A 20,916-nucleotide genomic window follows, 5' to 3' on the forward strand; every position below is an offset into this window, starting at 1 on the left:
GAGCGTACAAAGGAAGTGCTACATATAGATATGTGTAAAAGAGCATGTTTGAAGTGAACCACAAGTTTAGTGCAAATTCTGCCATGGGTGAGGAAGCTGCGATAATGGTAGTTCAGAGATCAACAAGCCAAAAAATGAGCCTCTCTTTTTTACACACTGCAATATTCTGGGAGGTTCATGTACTTTTCATTTCATCTCAGACATGTACAGAAATTCAAATCTTCAGACCTGCTGATGATGTAAAGAGGAAGGAAGCCAGGACAGATCTTAAGATTCGGGACGACCACAGAGGTGACAGGTATTTGTTTGACACCACATCCTCATGTGCAGTCTATCGCAGCCTATCGACCCTGGTATCAGCCTTCTGACATGATAATGGAGAGTAGAGCAGCGATAAGTTTGATAGCAGCTGTGAACGGATTTGTTGTCATCGTTCTCTATGTATCAGGTATCAAACATCTACGTTTCATTTTTATGGAATTTACCACATTTATTTTTAGTTGTCGTAATTACTGGTCGCTTTTTGAATGATCGTGAAAACTGATTCAATGATAGCATATGACCTTTTAGACTCTGCAGCACTGCTTCCTGTGAACGTTCAGTTATACAATTCAGCAAAATTTAGTAGATTTTATAAGAAACTTTCTATGCATTTAACTGGATTTCCCTCAAAGTAAAAGAGGGACTCTTTCCAAGACATGGGGTGGCATGATGCAGCTGTATTACTAATAGAACATTATTTTATACACATTACTGTGAGTCATTTTGGTACTGGTATTCATGTCAGGATAATTTGATGAGGTGCCAGGTCTAATACTGGCTACTGTCTGCAGCCAATAGGGTTTCATTATCATTCTACACGTGTATAAAACCTTGTCAGCTCAGTTTATGCTTTGATTTTCTGAACTTTGTGTGCTATTTCTGCAAAATTACTGACACTCAGTGGATGTCAAAACATCAAAAGCTGGCGTCTAAGAGTTTTAGAGATACATTTTATCTGTACTTTCAGACAGGAAACAAACCAAGCAAGCGGAACGTTTTTTTTTCACATCCTTTTTCACACTCTTCTTCCATACCCTTCCAACAACAATTATTCTGCTTCTTGCTTTTTTCAGTAAAAGCGCCTTAAAGGTGGCGACTCTCAACTGTCAGAAAGTCTAAGGATTCAGTCAGATTTACTACATTTGTTCTCCTAACTTGCATGGTTTTTGAAACTGGTCCATGTTACCTCTCACTTCTAATGCTGTCATTCACTGGATTGTTGTTTCTGATGTGTTACAGTCGTGAATGGGCAGAACGGATGGGGAGTGACTTACACTTCCCCTCACATCTGTGCCTTGAAAGGATCAACTGTGGACATAAGCTGCACCTACACATACCCAACCAGAATAAACGGCCATGTTACTACGGTTGAGAAAACATTTTGGTTCATTGAACTGCAAGACAAAGAAGCTGTGGATCTCAGAGCAGATGCAGAGTTGGCAGGTCGTGTACAGTATCTTTGTGGTAGAAACAGCTGCACTCTGCAAATCACAGACCTGAGAAACAGCGACTCAGCTGTGTACAAGTTCATGTTCATAACAAACCAACAAGATGGAAATTATACTGATCAACTTGGAGTCATTTTATCTGTCAAAGGTAACATCTTGGAAACCACTCCAGTGAATATCTGTATCTGTTATTGTGAGTGTATGCTAATAGGTTGACCTTTTCAAGCTATTTCTGCTTCATTGCAAATTTAGATCTACAGGTGCAGACAAGTGAATCATCGCTGTGCAAGATCGATCCTTGTACATGGTCAGAGTTGACGTGTCACGGCAGCTGTCAACCTCTTTATGCTTCCTACATCTGGTACATGAATGGGAAGAAGATCCGGGAAGAAGCATTTTATAGTGACTACTTTTATTCTAAAGACAGCGTTGCCTGTGCTGTAGGAGGATATGAGACTTTCTCCTCTCCTTCAGTGTGTGAGTTTACCCCAGTCTTGCACTAACATGCTGCTGTTTTACCTAATGTGCTGCATAATGACTTCATGTATCTCTCTGTCTACAGTAAAACAACCAGCTGTGAATTATAGCAGTAAAAACTATAGCTTAGTTTGTAATAAATTACTTTTTTTTTCAGGTATCTATGGTAATTCATGCAACAAAGTGGTGTACACTGAGAGAAGCATCTGTGCCTTCAGAGGCTCATCAGTGGACATTTCTTGTACGTTCAGTCAATATGTTCAGTATTGGGCTGAAGAGAAATTCTGGTTCCGTGTGGCACCTCAGTGGCAGAGATCAAAATCCCCTCTGGACCTTAGAAAAGACTCCCAGTATGCACAGCATACTCATCTCCTTGAAAAAGACAGAGGAGGCTCCATTCTGAGAATCAGCGACCTGAAAGACACTGATTCAGCAGAATATCGCTTCACATTCAAAGCATCGAGGTTTGAGTGGGGGATTGATTTACCTGGAACCACTCTGACTGTCACAGGTACTGTGAACAACGATTACGTTACCGTTCAGAAGTTTGGGGTCACCCAGACAATTTCATGTTTTTTCATGAAAACTCACACTTTTATTCATGTGCTAACATAATTGCACAGAATAGTCATTTACCACATTAACAATGTCTAGATTGAATTTTTGATTCATTTAATGTTGTATTCATTGAACAAACTGCTTTTCTTTCAAAAATAAGGACATTTCTAAGTGACCCCAAACTTTTGAATGGCAGTGTATATTTTGCAATATCAATTTAAGTGCTTATTTTAATACATAGACATGTTGACAGAAATTAATTGTGATAAAGTGTAACATAAGAGAAAAAAAATATAAGTAACTTCAAATCTGAACAAATGGAGCATAAACACATCAATGAAAAAAATGTGATAAGTTGTTGTAAGGAGTGTACTATTGTATAGTCCCATACTGTATAGATTCGATTTGGGTCCATGGACATTTGGACATTGACACAATTTCTGTATTTTTGTAACCACTACAATGGATCTGAAATGAAGAAATCAGTATGTGACTGAACTGCAGACTTACGCTTTTAATTAAGGGGGCAACTCTTAAATATTGTAATAAATGTTTAGAAATTACTCATTTTAGTCCCATGGTTTTAAAGCCTCAAAGATAACTGGATAAAATAGGATTACTTTAACACTTCGATATAAATCATTAATAGTCAATAACTGAAGTCTAGAACTCGTGAAGCAAGAATATTGTTTCTGAACTGGAATCAGTTTTTTCAGTAAAACCTAATTTGTCGTTATTGTTTTTGAGTGTACATTTGTGACAAACATTTGCGATAGCTTGTGATCAGTCATTTACATCGTGATGGAGGAATTCTGGTTCACTCTTCTCTGCAAAATAATTGTAATTCAGCCACATTAGATGGTCGTCCAGCATAAACTGTCTTTTTAAGGTCTTGCCACAGCATCTCAATGGGACTGCAATCTGGGCATTGACTCGACCACTCCAAAACCTTAATTTTGTTCTTTTTGAGTCACTCAGTGGTGGACTGGCTTGTGTGTTTTGGGTTATTGTCTTGCTGCAGAACCCATTTGTTTTGAGCTTCAGGTCATGAACTGATGGTTGATATTCTCCAGCTGATAGAGAGCAGAATTCATGGCTTCATCAGTTATGACAAGTCGTCCAGGTTCTCCAACCATCACCATACCACCACTATGTTTCACTGCTGGTATCATGTTCTTCTTGTGGAGCTTTACACCAGATGTAATGGACCCATGTCTTCCAGAAAGTTCCACCTTTAACTCATCAGTCCACAGGATATTATCCCAGAAGTCTTGGGGCTCATCTAGATATTTTGTAAATACCAGATGAACCTTTATGTTCTTTTTGATCAGTTGTGGTTTGATCCTTTAACTCTCCCATGGATCCATTTCCTCCCAGAGTCTTCCTTATTGTGGAATCATGTAGATGGACCGTAACTGAGGCCAGTGAAGTCTGCAGAAGTTTAGATATTCGTCTGGGTTCTTTTGTGACCTGGGTGAGCCGTTGACGTCCTGGAGAAATGTTGGTAGGCCGGTCAGTCCTGGGAAGGTTCACCACTGTTCCATGTCTGTCCATTTGTAGATAATGTCTCTCACTGTGGTTCTCTGGAATCCCAGAGCCTCAGCAATGGCTTAAAGTTTGTTTGATGATCTGAGAACTTTTAAGTGTGATAAATAAGCAGAAATAGAACATGATCTGTAGGGGAGAACTACTTTTTCACAGCACTGTAAATCTTGTACTTACAATCTTGAAAGCTCCTCTTGATTGGAGACTTTGATGATAATATGTTCACCTCTTCAAGAGTATTCTTGACTTTCTTGACCACTTTAAATGTCATCCATGTCCTTCTAGACCTTTTGTTGAGCTCACCAAAGAAAGAACCAAGTTACTGATTTTCCCAATCCCAAGGTTTCTGCTGTTTCACTGATAGATCTGTTTGTGTTTTCAGCCTAATGATGACCTCTTTTACTTCCTATGACCACATTTTGAGATTTTTCATGACCAGCTACCAAATGAAAATTCCATTAGTAGCTGAAACTGCATATCAGTCAATTGCTGATTACAATTGAGACAAATTATGAAAGTTGTGTCAAATACTTATAGACCAGACAGAAATGTTTGTAATGTGAATGTTAACTGAATGTTGTATGACAGCTTTTTATTCTCTGGCCAGCAGTGGGGAGAGTTTCACAAACAGTGTTGTGTGTTGTTGAAAGTTCATTTAATGTGACATTTCTCTCTCATTTTAATTGACAGTCCCACATATACAGGTGCAGGTGATCTGGTCTTCCACTGGTCCAAAGCTGATTTGTCACAGCAACTGTTTTCCTCCTGGTCATTCGACCTTCGTCTGGTACAAGAATGAAACAAGAATTCAGGAAGAAACCTTTTATTCTTACAGGAAACACATTGATCCAGCTGGTCATTATTCCTGCGCCTACAAGGGTCACCGCTCTCTTCCAGTGTGTGAGTTTACTACACAAAATCAAAAACAAAATGTCACCTTCAAAGTAGCTACATTTGTTTTTACAGAAACAATGAATTAGAGGCGTGCAGTTTTTGTATGTGAAGTGATATTTACCAACTGCTAAGTAGTCATGTCTTTTCATCAGGACAAACAGAAATCCAGAATGAATACTGGACAGTTTTATCAGGTGGATGGAAACACAACTTTAAATCAAAACATGGCTTCATATGTGCTGGATCTGTAATGAGACCACTGTTTGCTTTCAAGTCTTGTATATGAACTTCATTAGATGTTCTACTGCCACCAAGTGGCAAAAACAAGTAAAGCAGTCATTCTGTGTTTCACCGACAAGTTCAAAACACATCCATCACTGCAGTGTCCACAGTCTTACTAACCGACTTACTATCACATTTATCCATTCACATATTGTGCTTACATATGACGGAAGAACAGTTTAGCAGCTGTTCAAGATTACAAACACTGTCCCTGGATTGTGATTGTGGAGGTCCTGGAGGTGTGGTGACCATATGTCACATGCATCTTAGTTGGAATTGGAAGGAACACATTTTTTAAGTGTGCCCTTCTTTGTTCACACAAGGCTGTACATGTATGCAGCTGATCAACGTTTGGTGGCAGTAACAAAAAGAAGTTTGGCAAATACTCTGGAAAAAAACTGCAAACACTGATTTAAACCTGCTGAGTCTACATAATAGGTAGTATGAAAACAGGGCATGAGCAGAACACTTTGAATTGTTTTTTAAAATTCATGCATTCTGTACCTGCATAAGTTACTTTCTAAAAATATTTAAATGCATTGTTGTCATGCTTGGGTTCAAACAAGCACAGTGATTGCTTCAATTCAATTTGCTGAATCTTGTGAATTATTACTTTAGATATAGAACAAAATAAATTAGCTGACTGGCAGTTGGGACGAAAAACAATGTGGGAATGGCCACTAGAAATATCAAAACCATTACAGGGTGAAGGCAGATAAATAACTCACAAAAGCATGAAATAAACACAAAACTAATGAAAAATACAATGAGATGCGACAGTATAATCAGCGTCTTAATGTATGTTCATATCCTCCAGATGCTCCAAAGGTTCCCTTAGTGTTGATGAGTTCCTCAGGTGAAATTATGAGGGGAAGTTCAGTGACTCTGACCTGCAGCAGTGATGCTAACCCAGCAGCTACTTACACCTGGTACAAGGAGAACCAAACACTGCTCCATAAAGAAACACAGCTCATCTTGAGCTCCATCCAGTCCTCAGACTCCGGAGAGTATTACTGTACAGCTGAGAATGAGCTTGGGCAGATGGCATCTAAATATATCTTCGTTAATGTAAAATGTGAGTAAAAAACACTTCTGTAATGCAACAAGTAGCTTAAATCTTGAATTTCTGTCTGGCTTTGCTTTGCAGATAATAAATCATGAAAATGTATGTTAACTATGTTAACAGATGGTCCAGAAATCTCCTCTTTGTCAGTGAGTACCTCTGCTAAGATAGTGGAGGGAAGTTCAGTGAATCTGACCTGCAGCAGTGATGCTAACCCAGCAGCTACTTACACCTGGTTCAAGGAGAACCAAACACTGCTTCAAGGACGAGAACATATTTATCATTTCACTTCCATCAGCTCTGAGGACAGAGGGACCTACTACTGCAAGTCTGAGAATCTTTATGGAGAGATCAACTCTACATCTCTGTTCTTAGATGTCCAATGTGAGTAAAAAGCATCCAGTAGATTTTAAAGTCAATTTAAAGATGAGTCGGTGGATGTCATGTTATATAGGAGCAATGCCAAGGCTTTGCTGAAAAGTAATAATTATGGTTGTGGAAAATAACTCAAAAAGTTCATAGAAACATTACAAACTCTGTCTCGGTTTTCCCTTCCTGCTGGTGCCCAGCTTGTCTGTCCACAAAAGTAAATGAATTGTGTTTCTTTACATCTCTCACCAGATGCTCCAAAGCTTCCCTCTGTGTCAGTGAGTCCATCTGGTGAGATAGTGGAGGGAAGTTTAGTGAATCTGACCTGCAGCAGTGATGCTAACCCAGCAGCTACTTACACCTGGTACAAGGAGGATGAAGACTCACCACTTCATTCAGAACAGACCTTCACCATCACCGACTTTAAAGCTGAACACAGTGGGAATTATTACTGTGAAGCTCAGAACGCAAGAGGACGTCATAACTCCACCTCGCATTCAACTTTTGTGGCAGGTAAATTATGTGCATCCACCTACACAGGCTTGATAATTTTGGATTTTCAATAAAGGATTAGAAAAACACAACAGATGCAGGAGTTTTTAGTCACTGTACAAGGGGCCTCTGCATGACCTGATGAGTATGAAAATGATCTAAACACAATCAAGCATCCTGCAGTTTTCAAATTAGCTTCCAGTTTTTCCTTCTGACTCTCCAGGCTCTGGGAAATCAGCGGCTTTTGGATCAGTCATCTCTGTCCTGCTGGCTGTCACACTCATCACTGTCCTGCTTTGGATTAGGTGAGAAGTTCTGCATGACTATGATTTTGTTCATTAATATCAAACTTATTGTCAAATATTTTCTGAACTAATGATTGAATCCATTCATTTCATTCCTTTACTGTTTTGTGCAGAAGGAATAAGTGCTTCGCACAGCAATGTGAGGGTGAAGAGAGACATGCCAACAGAGCACTGGTGAGAAAGTTCAAGTAGTCCAGAGCAACAAACAAAAAAAACCCTACATTTCAGTTGTTGACAAGAAACTTGTCAATCTACCTGTTTAACCTCCACATTTGCAGTGATTTCTTTCATCCTAACAGTTTCACTTTACCAGATTTTGAAAAGTTAAACTTGTCTGATCAGTAAATTATGTATACAGAGCTTTTATCCAGTGTGCCCCACCCTATCTGACACACGATCAGCTGCCTGATAAAGAGCGACAGTAAAGCAATAAAATCAATGGCTAAGTGAAGGTGAGCGTACATGTATTTGTGAAGTCTGTGTAGATTCTCAGTCATCCAGGTCATGGTGATTGTAGGAGCTTCAGTAAAAAACAACTGGACTTGTCTTGTAGGTTCTTGAAGACGTTTCACTTTCGTCCAAGGTTTATCTTCAGTTCTAACTGACTAATGGGAAGTTATAGAATTTATAATCATTCCAGGTCACATGGCTGATGACCCGTCAACGACTAGGACTCAGAGCCTCCACGTGTGAGCTGATGTAAAATCAGGAGGTCCACCTTGAAACATGTGAATCCTGGGTCATTAATGCTACCTGGAGTCCCATTACCAGGCCTCCCAACAACCCAACTTCTTCAAGAACCTACAACAGAAGTCTAGTTAATTTTTACTTTGTATTTGTAACATGTCACAAAGAAACATAATCTGGCAGAAAATATGCTTCCTCAAAATTTAACTAAGAATGTAGTTTAATTTTATAACAAAATATCACTGATAAGCGGACGGAGTGCCATAGACAGCTGTTTAGCCCATCAAAGTAGGATTAATTGTACAAAAAAAGAACAAGTAGAAACTCTCAGTACTTGGTAAAGTAGCTGAAGAAGAATCTCCCCTGTTCAGACCCAAATGAAACTGGTATTTTTTTCTGTAAGTTCAGTTTGTTCCACAATGTGCTCCATTTCTGTTTATTCCATCAGCTACCTTCAGGTCAGCTGAATGATGTCCCGTCAGCAGAAAGACCACCGACAGAACAGCAGGAAGAGCTCCACTACAGCAGCATCTGCTTCTCTCAGACGCACACAGATGTTCTGTACTCCAACATCAGGCGGGTTCAGCCTCAGAGACACGCTGAGGAAGACGAGGAGGAAGAAGATGCTGTTGAATACACTGATATAAAAGTTGACAGTTCGAGCAGATCGTCAGGGTGAGCAGCTCCTTTCATGCACAACTGTTGAAAAGTGGAAACGGCTGATTTTTAATGGAATATCTCCATAGGGGTACAGAGGAACATTTCCAGCAACCATCACTCCTGTGTTCTAATGCTACATTGTGTTAGCTAATGGTGTTGAAAGGCTAATTGATGATTAGAAAACCTTTGTGCAGTTATGTTAGCACATGAATAAAAGTGTGAATTTTCATGGAAAGCATGAAATTGTCTGGATGACCCCAAACTTTTGAACAGTAGTGTATGTACAGTTAAACGAAAACACTTTTTTATTGGAAACTGACACTTTATTTTTCCTTTACAGAACAAGATGTCATGAGAATGCACAAGATGTGTTTGCACTGCACAGTACAGTGAACAAAAATTATGTGAACACAACATGAATGTGTGGTTTGTTGTTCATACATGGATTTTATAGCCACGCTGAAGTTGACAGCTAATTAACAAAAGTGTCGAGGCCACCATTTGTTCAGGTTCCTTTGGCAACAGCCGCAGATTTGAGCGTTTTTGGTTCAGTTTCTACAACCAAAGCTCGATTTGATCAGTTTGTCACAGTCTTTCTTTGAGATCCTCTGAGGCCTTGTCCACAAGTAGCAGGGTTTTTGTAAAACCGAATATCCTGCCCCCTCCCTCTAGAAAAAAACTTACGTACACACCACCTCGTTTTTAGAAAAAAACTTCATCCACACCTAACCGCATAAGTGCGTTTTTCAGCACATTCATAAGCATGCCGGACCTTTAGGTGGCAGTAGTTCCCCAAATCCTATCCAATCAGAGTAAGAATAACCGTCCTTAACGTCGTCCTTCGCCTGTGTTGTTGAATGTGGAGCAGTATCTGGGCTTGTAAAAACAAGCAAGTAAAAAGCGCCTGTACAAGAAACAGCATCCAAAACCTTGTGAGAGCATCCATACTGTTACCGAATGTAAACACAGGTCGCATATGTGACGTAGGAACATATTTTGTCGCAGGCGGTGACGTTTCGAAATGCAAAACCCCGGTTACTGATGTCCACATGCAGACGCATAAAACGGAGAATTCGCAAATCTTCACTTTGGTCAGAATTTTTAAAAAGAATCGTTTTTGATGACGTAAATCTGCGTTTTCGTGTGGATGATAGGCCGAATCGTAGAAAAATATCTTCGTTTTGTGAGATACCCGGCTACGTGTGGACAAGGCCTCAGACTCTGTCACAGTCATTAGGAAGCATCTGAACATCTCTTAACAAATGTTGTGTTTGGTTTAAGTCTGGTCAGACACTTCTTCTAAAGAAACAGTTTTATCCTCCTGCCTTGAGATAAGCTTCGCCACGGTTTCATCACAGAGATCTCCAGAAAGTTCTTTGTGCTTCAGAACTTGACCCTAAAGACAAACGCATCAGTCAGTTTACCACACATGGAGTCCAGTCAGGTTCTAAACACATCTCAGGGGCAGTTCAATCAAACCTTACACAAAAGTCTGAATGCTTTTGAAGATTAGTAATTTAGATTTTCTAAAATTTTCTGAATGAAATTACAAACACATTTTTAAAACATGTTTTCTCTTCGTCATATGGAGTTATTACATGTAGAATAATCTATTTATCTCTTAAAAAGCTACGATACAATAAAACTTGCAAATAGTGAAGTTTTTCTCTGGTATCTACTTATGCAAATTGCTTGGATTTTAATTTTTTTTTCTACTTAGACAGCTACCATTGAAAGTTTTCCTTTGGCTTTATAATCTGAGTAATTTTTCTGTTGGGGTGCCCAAAGTTATGCACCTGCCTACTTTTGTGTAAATAATTATTGCAAACTTTCTGTAAATCCTATAAACTTCATTTCATTTCTCAAATATCACTGTGTTCGTCTGCTATGTGATATATTTAACTGAAATTGCTGATCCGAACAACCAGTAATTTATAAAGGAAAGTATTGAAAATTATCAGGGGTGCCCAAACTTTTCCATACCACTGTATGTGATCTCCCCACCTCTGCAGCTCTGTTTGCAGCTCTTCTACTTCTTGACTACATTTCTTAGGATCTTCTCCAACAAACACCGATCCTTTTCCCCCACAGTGTTCTGCCACAGTTTCATGAAGTCTTTGTGAAGGGACAGCTCTGGAAGAATTGCACGTCCATGGGATCTGCAGATATATACTTTTGTTATTGAGCAATTCAGTGCTTAATCACAGTATTGAACACTTTTTGTTCTAAATACAGTAATAACTGACCTGACTTCAGAGGCAGCATCCAGGGACATCTTGCTGACAGCAGTGAGGAAGCTCTGGCTGAAGCTCTGCCATGCTGTCAGGACTGCAGCTGCTCCCAGTCTGTCAGCCAGCAGGTGGAGCTGCTGAGCAGTGCTGGTCCTCACTGCAGCACTCAGGTGACTGAGGAAAAACAAAGAAAAAACAAATCCACTTTCTAAATGAGATTTCACTTAATTTAACTGCTGCTGCTACATACACTACAAGTCAAAGTTTGGGGTCACCCAGACAATTTCTTGTTTTCAATAAAAACTCACACTTTTATTCATGTGCTAGCATAATTGAACAAGGATTTTCTAATCATCAATTAGCCTTTCAACACCATTAGCTAACACAATATAGCATTAGAACACAGGAGTGATGGTTGCTGGAAATGTTCCTCTGTACCCCTATGGAGATATTCCATTAAAAATCTGCTGTTTCCAGCTAGAATAGTCATTTAGCACATTAACAATGTCTAGACTGGATTTATGATTCATTTAATGTTGTCTTCATGGAAAAAAATGCTTTTATTTCAAAAATAAGGACATTTCTAAGTGATCTCAAACTTTTGAAAGGTATCAAACATTAAAGTTGCTTCTTATTAAAGTTGCTCTAAATGAGTTAAAGTTGACCTACACTACCATTCAAAAGTTTGTGGTCACCCAGACAATTTCATGTTTTCTATGAAAACTCACATTTTTATTTAACATAACTGCACAAGGGAACGGTAGTGTATGTTGACAGATTCTGCTCCTCCTCCCTGGTCTTACCTCAGTCCCGTGTTCAGCAGAGCAGGCAGCACTCGACCAGGGCTGCAGTTCTGCACCAGGGCCTCCAGTGCCACGTTGGCCTGCTGCTGCACAAAGACGTTTGCTGATGACTGTGCTATCTTCAGCAGCAGAGCATGACCTGTCCTGTCTGCCTCAGTGTCCATGTCCCTCTGCAGGTGGACATAAAGACAAACGATGGTGTCCATAGCTGCACAGGCCACTGAGAAGCACAGGTTTCTAACCTACAGAGCAAGGATGAACATCAGCCGTCAGAAGTCAAACTTGTGACATGGAGTGTGAACACATGTAGACAAAAATAAGGAGTGTAAACCGAGACGGAGAGGAAAACTGTCTTCATACCTCTTCTACCACAGCCAGACACACTTTGTGGAGTTTGACCATCAGTGTGTTGGGATGGTGCTGTGCCAGAGCTCAGACACACCGCAGGCCCTCCATCTTCTTTGTCCTGTGTGTAAATTACAGTTATTCTACTGGACTGTGTTTTGCAGTGATTGACTGAAACTTAGTGGGAAGTAGAAGAACAAACAAGAACTAAGGCTCAAGACATGAAGTCACTGAAATACCCAACCCAATGCAGCACTCGGTGAGTCTGAACTGCACCAGTGATGCTAACCCAGCAGCTAATTATAACTGGTACAAGGAGAACCAAACACTGCTTCAAGGACAAGGTATTTATCATTTCACCTCCATCCGCTCTGACGACAGCTGGCTGTGAAATAGCTGCAGCATTTTCAGATTTGTGTCTAATTAGCTTGAAGAGCAGCTTGAAGGATCAGTTTGTGTTCAGTCAGAATCCAGGAAATAAGCTGCTCCACCGACTCAGATCCTGTGTGGAGTCCACTTAGTTCTTACTTGAGACCCAATTGGAAGTTCTGAAAAATATTTTGGCCATTTTTTTGCATACATTTTTGTATTTTCACTCTCTATAAAAAAAATAAAAACAGTAACAGAGAAGCCATTTTAAGGGTTTAATATCTGCAGAAATTAAACTCTCACAGCCATAAAATTGGAAAAAAGAAAACTAAATTTCAATCAGGTTTTTATAGTGTCTCCATAAAGTTCGTGGTAGTGTATATATATGGATGGATCCATATTTCTACTAAAATAGTCTTTGATCAACATCTCACCAACTTTTGAGGTTCTAACATCAGTAGAATCTGATGTGTTAAAATTTGACCAGAAAAGGTTCCAGTTTTTAGATATTTACACAGAATGCCAATATGAATCCCATTTGGATCATTTTGGACAGATTTGAAGTTATTTTAGACTTTATTTTATTTTTTTTTTTAGTCTTTCAGACCATTTATCAGTCATTTCGAACTATTTTGAGTCAATATAGGCAAACTTTGAGGAATTTTAAACAATTTTCAGTCATTTCAGATGGGTTTCGATTTATTTTGGATCATTTTGAACAAATGTGAGTCATTTTGAACGTGTTTCAAGATATTCTGGACTCAGGCAAAAGTTGAGCTGGGGAACAGTAGTGTGTTTTTTGGGGGGAAGAGGTGGGGGAAGAATAAAGGAGGAAAAAAGTTGAGAACAGTTAGAAAAAGAAGATGTGAATTGAGAGCCTTTCTCACCTTTGCTGCCATTCTGATACACTTGAATGCAATTTCTGACTTGAATTTCAATAATTTAGGCTAAATATATAATTTAGATGATGGATGATGGTGGGAAGCTGTGGATATGAAGGTTGTCAGTTCAATCTCAGCTCCTAACAAATATATTCTAACACAAACTTTAACCAGTTGTTGTTAATCTCTGAGATATAACTAATTTTGCCATATAAAATACAAGTGGCCTATTGTAAATGTATTGCTAAGTGGTCTGATCCACAGAAAAACTGCTTTTTCTTATGTGCTATTGAAAAAAAAAACAGTATAAACAGTTATTGTTTTTGTACAATACTCTGACAAATAACAAGGCCAGTTGGATCAGGTATGAAATGGTTTTGAATACATACTGTTCATATCATGTCATTTTAGTCTGACTCTGCAAAAAGGTCGGTTTGATCCTTATTATACAGATATTTATATACAAAAACACGAAAAGCACTGCTGCAGAAATAAAGGCCAGATTTATGACAAAATGTGCAGCTTAGCGGGCATCACACAAACACACAAAGAAATATAGGAGGTAATTACATTCAATAGACAGTAACTATATTAAAGCAACTTGACCAGAGCTGTATACAACAATGCAGAAGAAAAACTAAATAAAGCTTTGAAAAGTTTTACTAAGGTCAACAGAGAAATACAAATACCACAACACAGCAACATTACAATGCTGAAACAACATTTAGTGCAGCTTTAGACCTGGAGGAGTCTCCACATCTTGTGCTGTTGGAGTGTGAAGAGGATCAGATGTGGCAGTTAAGTGTTTCCTTAAAGACGTTTAAAGATTAATTTAATGAAAGATCAGTGACAGCTCCTTTATGGAAACCATAGCTACATGTTGTGTCTCCAAACAGAGACGACCGTCCCCTCATCTGCACCAGACATTTATCAATCTAAAATACAGTGAGCAAATCATAAAAAGGTATCCCATTTTTAGGTGAATTAGCTTTATCCCTGGTAACTGCACAATTACTACTGACTTTACCTTCAGATACAGATTATGCCACTTCTTCTGGGTGCTGCTGGTCTGTTTCCTGCCTCAGAAGCAGCAAACCTTCTCAGACTGGACAACTTCCCCTCCTCATCTCCATAGCTCTGGGCTTCTTCTGCTTGGAAGACTTCTACCATTAACAGAGAAGAAATGGACCCAAATGTAGCATCCAGAGGTTAGAGCTAAAACAGCAACCATTACTGATATATTATTGTCATTATTATTCATAGGTGCATCGGCTTTCATTCATATTCTGAGCTCAATTTTTACAGTGACTGTAGAATAAAGTTAGAGCAGAAAAAGCCTGTAACTGCAGCTACAGTCAGCTCAAGCCGCTCTCAATAACTCTCCTCTGATTGGACGATCACACTTCCCTCTCATTCTGACCAATCAGTGAGCAGCTGTGTTCCTATATAAGGCTGCGGTTTGTCGTGTTGACGTTATTCTCATTTCTGCTCCCCGCTAGTCTTCTGGAACATGTCTGGACGTGGAAAGACCGGTGGCAAAGCCAGAGCCAAGGCAAAGAGCCGCTCCTCCCGGGCAGGACTTCAGTTCCCGGTGGGTCGTGTCCACAGACTGCTGAGGAAGGGAAATTATGCGCAGCGTGTGGGTGCCGGCGCTCCCGTCTACCTGGCGGCTGTGCTGGAGTACCTGACCGCTGAGATCCTGGAGCTGGCTGGAAACGCCGCCAGAGACAACAAGAAGACCCGCATCATCCCCCGTCACTTGCAGCTGGCTGTCCGCAACGACGAGGAGCTCAACAAGCTGCTGGGCGGAGTGACGATCGCTCAGGGCGGCGTGCTGCCCAACATCCAGGCTGTGCTGCTGCCCAAGAAGACCGAGAAGCCCGCCAAGTCCAAGTAAAGCAGGAAACCCGCTGATCAACACAAAGGCTCTTTTCAGAGCCAAACACTGTCCTCTGATAAACAGCAACCATCCTCATGTGTCTCCTCAAAACACTTCAACAGTCACTCCAACGTCAAGACCATCATCTGTCATTTTACAGTTATTGGAAAAATCAAGTGTCATCTGTTAATGGAATATTTTAATATTTCAATTAGCTTTTCAGATCATTGATGAACATGTGTAGTTCTGCATGTTCCATCATTTAGAAAGAAATGTTTGCGTCGATTTGGTCATTTGGCTCCGCCCACTGAAACTGCCACCGACTATCCTCTCTTACGTCCGCAGTTGAGCCCTAAACAGTTTCTGTCGCTCAAAGACTCTGTAGTTCCTGCATATGTTTGAATCTCTAGTATAAATGTTGTACGTAACCACTAAAAATTCTGAATGAAAGAAATCTTCACAGAATGAATTAACCTTGTGTTCATTTGGTAAAAGGTTCAGAACTGCTTTTAACACATAATACAAACTTATTTTTATGATGCTCCTCAATTTTTAATGTTTGCTGATTTTATATGTGAAGTGTCTGGGTGTTTTGAAAAGCGCTATACAAATAAAATGTATTATTATTTAGTGTACTTTTACAAGCCTTTTGCTTTTTGTCAGTCGATACTGCTGGAACCTGTGGATTTCCCCACAGGGAGGAATAAAATATCTGATCTAATCTAATCTACAAAGAATCTGTGATAGTTGTGTTTTCTTTTCTAAATAAAATCTCTAAGACAGTAATCTGATCTGTCTTTCAACAGCATTATTTGGCTGTGATTGGTTTATAATTAACAGGTGAAAAAGTTTTTACTAATGTGTGAAGAGAACTTGTTTATTTTCATGAAACAGAAAATGACAGGGGGATAGTAGATTTATTAACCACTATCTGAACAAAGGTGACCAATACAAAACAAAATCATGAGCAATCATAAAGCTTTGGCATCACTACTAAAATATGTTCAAAACATTTCCAAAAACAGAATCAACCGAGCTCCCTTGTGTCCAACAGCAGAACACCAATGACTGGTCAATCACAAATGAAACTCTAAAACACACACTGCTGAAGATACATTTTGGTTTGATGCCCCAAATGTGACATTGAAGCTTGAGCTGTAAACTGTCCCTTTTAAATACCTAAATGTAAGAAAGAGAACACAGAGACAACACATCACTTGGTTTGGTTTATTTTTATGCTTGATTTTTGTGGTTGTAAATAGAACTTTAGAATAATTGATTAGCTCGTGTGCATGTCATGCAGCTTTGATGCTGTTGATGTTTCATCACTACTTGTTCATGCTTTGCTCACCAACTTTGCATATCACTTGATATGTAACTGTATCCAGTGTAGTCCAAAAATTCTGTTCTCAGGGCAGGGTATGAATTAAAAATTTGGTTCTGTATCGTGCCAGTTCTGGTATGTAATGTGTCCTCCTCCTGACCACTTCCAAGCAGTCTTGTTGTTGGGATCTCTCTGAAGGCCGATCCATCCACCAGCAATCTTTCCACCTGCAGCTTTCGGAAGCTTGTCCATATCACTCTGGCTGTTAAAAAAAGAAAGATCAGTGTGATGTTGTCGACAATAATCCTGATCTTTAGGCCAGTTTAAATTCTTAGAGATATAAACGTGTTTTCCTATACCTCCCTCAACAGCAACATAAAGAAAAACAAAGAGGATGATTCTTTCCATGGTTACTGCTCTGTAGCTGAGAATGTTTTCTGTGGCTGTTTCTTCAGTAAGTATCATTCAAATCACTTGAGGACATGACTTTGCATGGGTTAGTCTTGTTTATACAAACAAAATATATGCATGGTCGGCTTTAAGGTTGAGAAACCAGGCTTCAATTTGTACACTACATTTATTGAAAGTCTTCAGGGTATATATATATATATATATATATATATATATATATATATATATATATATATATATATATATATGTATATATATATATATATATATATATATATATATATATATATATATATATATATATATATATATATATATATATATATATATATATATATATATATATATATATATATATATATATACTTCTCTCAACAGCAGTGTAAAGAAAAATGAAGAAGTTGGTTCTTTCCATGGTCATACCTCTGTAGCTGAAACTGAGCTTGTTTTATGTGGCTGCTGTTCTATGTTCTACATGTCATTTAAATCACTTAAGGGTGGAACTCTCTGGACTACTGATCAGAAGGTCAGAGGTTCAAGCCCCGATGCGGCCACTGTTGGGCCCTTGAGCAAGGCCCTTAACCCTTCCTGCTCCAGGGGTGCTGTACTATGGCTGACCCGTCGCTCTGACTCCCCCAATTGGGGAGAGATGCGAGAATCTGAATGTCCCCTCATGGGATTAATAAGGGATAATAAAAAGAAAGAAACTTTGCATGAATAGGTTTTGTTTACATAAAAAAGACCAATTTGTTGCATTTTAAAACCAAAAAGAAAAACAAATGACTCAGTGAAGACGATGAGAGAACAGTAAAATAGAAACAATGGATTGAATTCTATTTTGTCTTAAACAGGTTTATGTTGATATTCTGTCATCAGCCCTTGTAGTTGTTTCAATCTATGGATAGTTGTGGTTGTTGTGTGTCAGTGCTGCAGTGAACTAAACAAAAAGCCAATGCATTTCCATCATTGTAGTGTACTGGAGAAATCCTATCTACTGAGTGTGACAAGGTTTTTTTTTTTTTTTTGTCATGTTGTACATTGTTTCATTTTTTTTTTTTTAAAAGCTCGGTCCATGATTTTGTGTTCACTTGCTCAATATTTTCTGTTAGACTCCCAAGAATATCATCTGTACGTGACTGTAATGCAATATTTTGTTGTACTGCTTTTGAGCAGTCAGTGTTCTCTGTAGTAGCTGCAAGTGAAATATTCTGTTCTGCTCACTTCTAACAACACGGTCAAAGCTTTCTGTGTCATCTCCATGGAAATCAGAATCCAAGAGCTCAGCCAATTACAGACGGGGGGCTGCGCAGTCGTATTTCCATGCGGCCTGTATAAGAAGAGCCTCTCTCTGCTCTCAGCTTCAGTCGTTACTACAGTGACGGAGAAAGATGCCAGAACCAGCCAAGTCCGCTCCGAAGAAGGGCTCCAAGAAAGCGGTGACGAAGAGCGCCGGAAAGGGCGGCAAGAAGAGGAAGAGAAGCAGGAAGGAGAGCTACGCCATTTACGTGTACAAGGTGTTGAAGCAGGTCCATCCGGACACCGGCATCTCGTCCAAGGCCATGGGCATCATGAACTCGTTCGTCAGCGACATCTTTGAGCGGATCGCCGGCGAGGCCTCCCGCCTGGCTCACTACAACAAGCGCTCCACCATCACCTCCAGGGAGATCCAGACCGCCGTCAGGCTGCTGCTGCCCGGTGAGCTGGCCAAGCACGCCGTGTCCGAGGGGACCAAGGCCGTCACCAAGTACACCAGCTCCAAGTAAACACCTTCATTATCTACAACACACAACGGCTCTTTTAAGAGCCACACATGTTCACTTAGAGTTGGAAGTCCTATATAATAATGGCAATATAACATACATGGATATAACAAAAGCATTTATATATTCATTAAGTTAATGAATGTATAAGCCTACAGTGTTGGGCATATACTTACATAAAGTATAAGCTAGAAAAACAAATCCACATATGCAATTTGAAATGTTCCATGGAACTGTGAAGTGAATGAGTTCGAAACCTGTATAAAGCACAAAAGCATTCTTTTTGATTTATGGCCCAAGTAATGTTAAGAAATGTAAAAGTCTACAATTTAATGAGAATTTTGTTTGGCTCACGTGACAATAGTGACCTCGTTTCTGATCCGTGAACACTTCACTGTCACTCATAATGGTTGACCAGTTACAGTAAAATTATTATAAATTACCTTTATATCTGTAATAATTCCAAATAATCAGACTCTGCTGATAAATGTTTAATGCTTTTATACGTGGTCATCGAGGAGCTGAAAACAACTAGTCTCATATTTTATTTGATTTGTTGCTGCTGCTCTGGTGCAGTGTTTGTAAAATATATTCTCATGCACTGACGTAAGGCAAATGTTTTTCCTTCTGTTTATTGTAAATCATCAAGAAATTCAGTGAATAAACACTTTGTGTACAGGATTAAACTTGAATTGAACTATGGCTTATTCTACTACATACATTTGTTCTCCTTTCCTGCCGGCACTCTATTTAAAGTAAACTAAAACCATGTTTCACTAAACTGCAATTAAACTCTTTTATTTTGAACCGGGTTTGAATGAAGCGGCTCTTAGAGCTACAATAACTCTCCTCTGATTGGACGATCACATTTCCCTCTCATTCTGACCAATCAGTGAGCAGCTGTATTCCTATATAAAGCTGAGATTTATCGCGTTGGCGTTTTTCTAGTTTCTGCTCTCGGTAAGAAACTTTTGTTCTGAAACATGTCTGGACGTGGAAAGACCGGCGGCAAAGCCAGAGCCAAGGCAAAGACCCGCTCCTCCCGGGCAGGACTCCAGTTCCCGGTGGGTCGTGTCCACAGACTGCTGAGGAAGGGCCACTATGCGGAGCGTGTGGGTGCCGGCGCTCCCGTCTATCTGGCGGCTGTGCTGGAGTACCTGACCGCTGAGATCCTGGAGCTGGCTGGAAACGCCGCCAGAGACAACAAGAAGACCCGCATCATCCCCCGTCACTTGCAGCTGGCTGTCCGTAACGACGAGGAGCTCAACAAGCTGCTGGGCGGAGTGACGATCGCTCAGGGCGGCGTGCTGCCCAACATCCAGGCTGTGCTGCTGCCCAAGAAGACCGAGAAGCCCGCCAAGTCCAAGTAAAGCAGGGAACCTGCTGATCAACACAAAGGCTCTTTTCAGAGCCAAACACTGTCATCTGGTAAACAGCAAACATCCTCATGTCTCAAACACTAAAACAGTCACTACAACATCCAGACCATCATCTTACATCATCTTACAGCTGTTGCAACAATGAAGTTAGTTCAAGATGAAATACTTTTGTAGGACACAGACCACTCTGCCCGTGTATAACAGTGTTGTTCACGGTGTGATATAGCACACAAAACAATCACAATAAAAAGAAACTCAAGCATATCTGTTGGACACTAAATGAATCTCGCATGCCATATTAGTGACTAAATCTGTAGTTATTAGAACATGTTAGTTTTGGTCATAAAAGTTTGTCAGTTTGGCTCCGCACAGTGAAAATGCCACAGGCTGTCCTCTCTTAGATCTGCAGTTCCTCCCAAACCAATTCCGAATCAGAACAATTAAGTTTAGACTAATTTTTTAAGTAAAAAAAATTGTTAAAAAATAGTAATACAAATATCATTTTCTTTTGAATTCAAACTATATTAGTACGTGTTTACAGTATGATGATGCTGTCGAAAACATGTCATATTTATTTCTGCTAATTTTACATTTTTCTTTCCATTTTTAATTTTTTAGTACTTTTATTCTTTCTGAAAAAGATGAATAAACTAGGAGGAGACAGTACCTCGTCAGATAAAGAGCTCAGTCCTGCTCCTTTACAATGGTGAAT

General features: G+C 39.6%; 3 protein-coding genes across 3 annotated transcripts; all 3 read left to right on the forward strand.

The window, feature by feature from the left end:
• The first annotated feature begins 83 nt into the window (after window positions 1-83).
• LOC111567244 (sialic acid-binding Ig-like lectin 10) lies at window positions 84-11,257 on the forward strand. Its single transcript, XM_055009804.1, has 12 exons — window positions 84-87; window positions 1,282-1,638; window positions 1,743-1,967; window positions 2,125-2,478; window positions 4,761-4,970; window positions 6,064-6,321; window positions 6,433-6,693; window positions 6,931-7,191; window positions 7,394-7,475; window positions 7,589-7,649; window positions 8,611-8,837; window positions 9,163-11,257. The coding sequence occupies exons 1-12, from the start codon at window positions 84-86 to the stop codon at window positions 9,239-9,241; spliced, it is 2,379 nt and encodes a 792-aa protein (XP_054865779.1). The 3' UTR covers window positions 9,242-11,257.
• Window positions 11,258-14,950: 3,693 nt separating this feature from the next.
• On the forward strand, window positions 14,951-20,463 carry LOC111567261 (uncharacterized). The gene is given in 2 exon segments (XM_055009597.1): window positions 14,951-15,360; window positions 19,791-20,463. Coding segments are annotated over 2 exon segments (804 nt in total). The 5' UTR covers window positions 14,951-14,961; the 3' UTR covers window positions 20,196-20,463.
• Window positions 18,437-18,951, forward strand: LOC111567262 (histone H2B). The gene has a single exon (XM_023268249.3). The coding sequence runs from the start codon at window positions 18,454-18,456 to the stop codon at window positions 18,826-18,828; it is 375 nt and encodes a 124-aa protein (XP_023124017.1). The 5' UTR covers window positions 18,437-18,453; the 3' UTR covers window positions 18,829-18,951.
• Window positions 20,464-20,916: the final 453 nt, after the last annotated feature.

Source organism: Amphiprion ocellaris, chromosome 4, assembly GCF_022539595.1.
Source record: "Amphiprion ocellaris isolate individual 3 ecotype Okinawa chromosome 4, ASM2253959v1, whole genome shotgun sequence".
In the NCBI taxonomy this organism is placed as follows: domain Eukaryota; kingdom Metazoa; phylum Chordata; class Actinopteri; family Pomacentridae; genus Amphiprion; species Amphiprion ocellaris.